The sequence below is a fragment of the Echinops telfairi genome, unplaced genomic scaffold (assembly GCF_000313985.2).
Source record: "Echinops telfairi isolate 266 unplaced genomic scaffold, ASM31398v2 ScPeMD7_33;HRSCAF=127, whole genome shotgun sequence".
NCBI classification, from domain to species: domain Eukaryota; kingdom Metazoa; phylum Chordata; class Mammalia; order Afrosoricida; family Tenrecidae; genus Echinops; species Echinops telfairi.
The window spans coordinates 1396772-1402305 of NW_022103930.1; the positions used below are offsets into that span (position 1 = coordinate 1396772).

Below are 5534 nucleotides of genomic sequence, written 5' to 3' on the forward strand. Positions count from 1 at the left end.
ATTATGTGCCAAAATGTCAGACAGGCAGTTCTAGGAGAGGAGAGAATTCACTTATTGGTTAAGCGGCAGTCTTACGTACTGGGTGCTTCTGTAGGTCCCGCACAGCCCCAGGGCCACTGGGTCCCCATGGATCCGGGAGGTGGGAAACCAAGCCACAGTTACAGGTTGGGAAACACATCTGAGGAGAACAGCTGTGTCAGTTCACTGGAAGCAGGTGGGATGGGAGAGGCTTACTGCCATGCGAATGGAGTCTCCGTGGTCTGTGGGTTCCAGGGTTGGCTGCTAGCTGGGAGGTCAGCCATGGGAGCCCACTGGCCACCCAGGGTGGGAAAGACAAGGCTTTCGTCTCCCTGAAAGAGTTACACCCTGAGCAATCCAAAGGGGCAGGTTTACTCTGTCCGATAGGCTCTTCATGAGTCAGAATTGACCCAATGACAAGGAGGTTTTCTTGGCCCGATACTTGCTCTGTACAATAACAAGTTGTTGTTGTTTTTAACTCAATGCTTAAATCTCATGGCATAATTAATTCAGAATGCTAAGCATGTTGCGATGATTCATTTTATGTGTCAACTTGGGTAGCGATGGTTCCCAGTGACTTGGCTACATATTAGACTGATTGCTCTTCCACAATGTAATCTGATACAATGTAATGCAATCAACTTTCATAATGCAATATAAGACAATGTAATCCATCAATTGGAGTCCTGGTGGAGAAACTGAGGAAGTGTTCAGCTACTCATCTAAAGGCTGGTGATCCAAACACATCTATGGGCTCTCCAGAAGAAAGAGTAGACCATCTGCTCCCATAAACATTACTCCCAAGAAAACTCTCCAGGGCAAATCTACTCAACACACGGGGTCACTGTGAGTGGAAGCTGACCCGATCAATCAGTTGAAACAGGAGTTTCTTTAAGGTGTGGTCTGTCTCCAGTCCATATCTAGATATTTCTTTGTTACTTGTTCTCTCTCTCATTCTCTCTCTCACACTCTCTCTCTCTTAACCTCTTCTTGTTGCCAAACTGATGGATCTTGGGATGCAAGTCTGTACAAGTCTCTTGCCTATGAAATCATAAGTCTCAGCCTGAGAATTTCAGACTAGCCAGCCGCTCAAGTCAGGGCATATAGTCCCTTGAAGGAAATCTCTCTGTTTTTCCGTACATGTTTATCTAGAGAACTGTTTCTATTCTGTTTCTCTAGAGAACCCGAAGACAAATGCTGTTATACACTCTGCAAGGATTCAGATGAGACTCATTGGAAAAATGTTACAAAAGGTGAAACTACAGCCAGTATGGACAGCATCATGTGTTTGTCCATCTTGAAGAAATTAAAAGCAGTTTAATGGTATATGGAGTTAATTTTATGTTTCCTAGCCATCCTCACAGAGGGGTACCATTTATGAAGAACTCTCTAGTGAGTCAGAAAATATTTTGTTGTTGTTTGTTTGTTTTGCTTTTTTAACTGGCAACTGTAGAGTCCAATCTGCCGGGCAATTGCCAATAGCATATCCTAAATATTTTCAGGAAGAAATTTGGGAACGAAGAAAAAGCGGGGTCTTCCAGATCCCTTAGGAACCAATCGGCTAGAAAGGCTCTGTAACTAGGAAGACATTCGATTTCTTGAGAGACGTAAAAATGTTGAAGACAGTTTTCCATTTAAACTGTGTAAGCTACAGCAAGAACACTAGGGAAATGCATTTCCCAGGTGTATATGTGTCTACGAAGAAGTGTCTATTTTAGTGAACCTGCACTGAGATTTGTTTTCTGGCAACATGCTCTGCAAATGTGTTTTTCATAATTATTAAGGTCGAGCACTTTTGGTTCCTGAGCACTGTCTTATTCACTGAAGTTTTGGTTGATAATGAAAAGCATGGCTTGTTCTAGGCCATCTGTAGCTGAGTTTGAATATGCCTTTAATTTAGACCATGAGGAACTGCTGAACATGGGAATGATGTGTGGGTGGAAGTTAAAGTTGACATTTCAATCAACAAGAAGGCTTGGTGAACTTAGGTTAGGATCCACTTACCCGTTTTAATTTCTGTTCCAGTTTTTCTTTCTCCATTTGAAAAGCTTTTATCTGTGAACAAAACAAGGGCATTGCTTAATGAAAAAGATAGAAAATGTTTAGTATCAATATGACCTTTGATCCAGCTGTCAGTGACCCACTTAGAAAGCCAAGGGGGTTGATACCAGGAATGCCAACAAATGCAACCACATTTTGTTTGTTTGTATGTTTTCCAGACTTGCAGTGACTCTACCTTGAAATTACACAGTTAAATTTTCAAGAATCAAATGGTTTCACATTGCCATTTTAATTTGTTGGGGTCATTATAATTCTCAGCTTCAGACTGATTGATTCATATTTAGATACAGGGGTAGAAATAGCTTCCATTGCTTAACAACTGAAAGTGGAATTGGTCAGCCTGACATTCAGAGACTTCTGTAATAAATTTGACACATTGCACTTGCCCTTAGTAGATGGTAGATGCCATCTAAGATATTTACATGTAACAATTCAATGAAATCTCACCAATACTCATACTTGCTGCTTAATGTTATTATGCCCAGTTGACAGATGAAAATATTGAGACATACAGGTGCTCAGTAACCCGTCCAAGTTTTTCTAGTGCTTCTTACTATTTAGGGCCCACCCTCAACTCCTCACTCACCCTGCTTTCCCCTCGCACATAGTATTCCTAGAGAAAATGGGCTTTTCTTTGTCTTCTCTCATTGCAAGAATATTGCTAATATCTTGGGCAAGGATTGAATTCCAATGTGAACTTCATGACAGGGACTCAATTAAATTGCACAGTGATAATTTGCAACAATTAAGACAGCATTGCAAGTCAGAAAGAAAAACCAAGAATCATTTCCTCATCAAGAAGATAATAACCCTGTTTTCTCACCCATGTTATTTGTTTGCATGCATTATTTTCAAGAAACTGTATTAGTATATTTTACCACTATTTTATGTTATCTAACTTCTTATAGAGGAGATTATTCTGCTAAAGAGTTTTCTCTAAGTAGAATTAAGGAAGTTCAAGTTGAGTCTTGAAAAAAAATGTCAGAGGAGTTAAATTTAATTTGCAATCTACCCACCAGTAGAAATGACAGTGACTGGTCACTTGGTTCAGATCAGCCACAGCATACCCTACAACCATCCCCTATTTGCTGCAAAGCACTGCAAAATGTTTCAAACACATAATCTTGTAGCTCATTTAATTTTCTTAAAGCCAAAATTCTGTTAGCTACATTTTCCCTTGCTAAAATTGATGCTTATGCAATCTAGTTTCTTGGGTAAGTCCTCTACATACTTTGGTCAGAAGAGACCTCTCATCATTTTCCTCTCCTTACACCATTGTTTAAGAATGAGTTCATCTCAGGTGCCGATCTCTCAGAAAATACGCTATCAATTCAAAGAAACCAAAAGGGTCTTGGGTTTGTTTTCTTTGGCTTCCTTTGGAAGTGAGAAAATAAAAATAAAACGTCCATGTGTTGACAAAGATGGCGTTCTTTTGGCTTATACCTGAGACTTCAGCCTGCTCAGCTGGGATCCAGACGTCCGGTTCATCTGCTGCAGCTCTTCTTTCTCCTGCTTGAGCCGTTCCCGATCCGCTCGCTCTTTCTGGAAGTCTTCTTCATATATTCGCACCTAGGAAACAGCAGCTTGTGGTCACGGTGACTTCCTTTCGTCTGAAGCCATCGTTAGATGACGTCACAAGAGAAGGAATCTAGGTCTTTGCAGTCGGAGGCAATTTACGCTCATTTCATCAACTGGTATTTACGCTAGGACCCCAACCTGGTGCACACACGGCTTTGATGACTTATCTGTCACTCGTGCGTTAGTTCCTCAACCCTTTTGCGCATCTGTCAGGAACTCCGAAGTGATAACAGGCATATTTTGAAAACACAATTCCTCCTACCCACTATTCTACCGCACAGCCGATCATTGGGACGAGCCCCCTGCCTAGCAGTAAGCGTCGCTGTTTGGGGAGCAAATCATTCAAACACAGCACAGGCTTTGATGTATGAATACTGCTTGAAGTTCTCAAGACAGTTTACTGACAATAGCTCTTAAATGAAACCATTGAATACTGACTTCCTGGAGGTTCCAAATATGAATTATGAATTAAGAACAGAAAAGAAGCAAAAGGCTTGTGTGTGTGTGTGTAGGGGGTGGTGGTAACCAAATCACATTAGGAATTAGCAGGTATTCACCAGAGTTATCCTTTATAAGAAATTGTGTGAGTATACTATTAAACAACAACCAAAAGAAAGCTTTAGAGGTCCTCAAAATATCCCTGAAAAGTGTCTAAACTAGAAAGAAAAACAAATTTGATTTTAATGGCCATGCTGTCAACTGCTGGCTTGGAGAATAGCTTGCAGAGCTATGAAAAGAAATTAAGTTGATTCCGACTTACAGAGACCCTAAAACAGCGGTTCTCAACCTGGGGGTCGAATGATCCTTTCATAGCCATCGCCCAATTCATAACAATAGCAAAATGACAGTGATGAAGTAGCAACGAAAATGATTGTATGGTTGGGGGGTGGTCAGTACAACATGAGGAACTGTATGAAAGGGTCGCAGCATCAGGAAGGTTGAGAACCACAGCCTTAATATGACAGCAGAGAACTGCCCCTGTGGGTTTCTAAAACTGTAAAGCTATAGGAAAAGAAAACCTCATCTGTCACCGTGGTGGTTTTGAACTGCTGACCTAGTGGTTAACAGCTCAGTGTGTAAGCCACTGTGCCACCAGGGTTCCTCCGTAAAGATATATAGCCACAGAAACACACAGGGGCAGTTTGACCCTGCCTGTTGGGGTCACTTTGATTTGGGATCAACTAGATGGCAGTGCGTTTGTTTTTTTGTTTTGTTTATCTGGGAACAGGGGTGTCTTTTTATGCTAATGAGGCCAGCGGTTTTTCTGAAGCAAATCCCTTTAGATTTGGGCGACAACAGATCCCTCACAGAAGCCAGCTGGCACAGCTCTGGGAAGGGAGAGCCCTGTCTCGGGAAGACCACCAAGGAAGCCAGGACGGGAGGCTGGAGAGAAACAAGGACATTTTCCCACAGGAAACAGAGGGAAAGCCTCCCACGGGAGTCAGTGTCCTGAGACTGATTTCTCCTACACATGATGGGCTCCTAAATTGTGGCAAAATAAATTACTGTTCCATAATGGTACTCACGTATGGCATTTCTGTCATAGCATCACCAGGAAACTAAAACAGCTATCCACACGGCAAAAACAGAACTTAACATGTATCATCTTAAAATTGTCAATAACAGGGCAAAATGCAATAAATAAGAGGGAAATAAATCAAACTTTGTTTTTCCCCTGGAGCCTTAGATGGAAATTCCCATGTTTTATTTTTATTTAATTGATTTTGCTGCTTTGATGGGTTTTATTTATGTATTTATATTATTAATTGGGAGTTAATATATATCATATCATTCCATAGTTCATCGCATCAAGCAGAATTGTAAATTGCCACCACAATCAGCTTCCAAATAAGGCTTTCTTCACAGGAATCGTCCCA

General features: G+C 41.2%; 1 protein-coding gene across 1 annotated transcript in view; it reads right to left on the minus strand.

Annotated features, from left to right (window-relative positions):
- TNIP3 (TNFAIP3 interacting protein 3) overlaps nt 1-5534 on the minus strand; it is a 65593-nt gene that overhangs the window by 13883 nt on the left and 46176 nt on the right. Inside the window, exons 8-10 of the mRNA XM_045290216.1 lie at nt 3523-3648; nt 2023-2073; nt 80-178 (exon numbers count right to left, since the gene is read on the minus strand). Coding sequence (XP_045146151.1) covers nt 80-178; nt 2023-2073; nt 3523-3648 — 276 coding nt within the window. The remainder of the gene's footprint in view (nt 1-79; nt 179-2022; nt 2074-3522; nt 3649-5534) is intronic.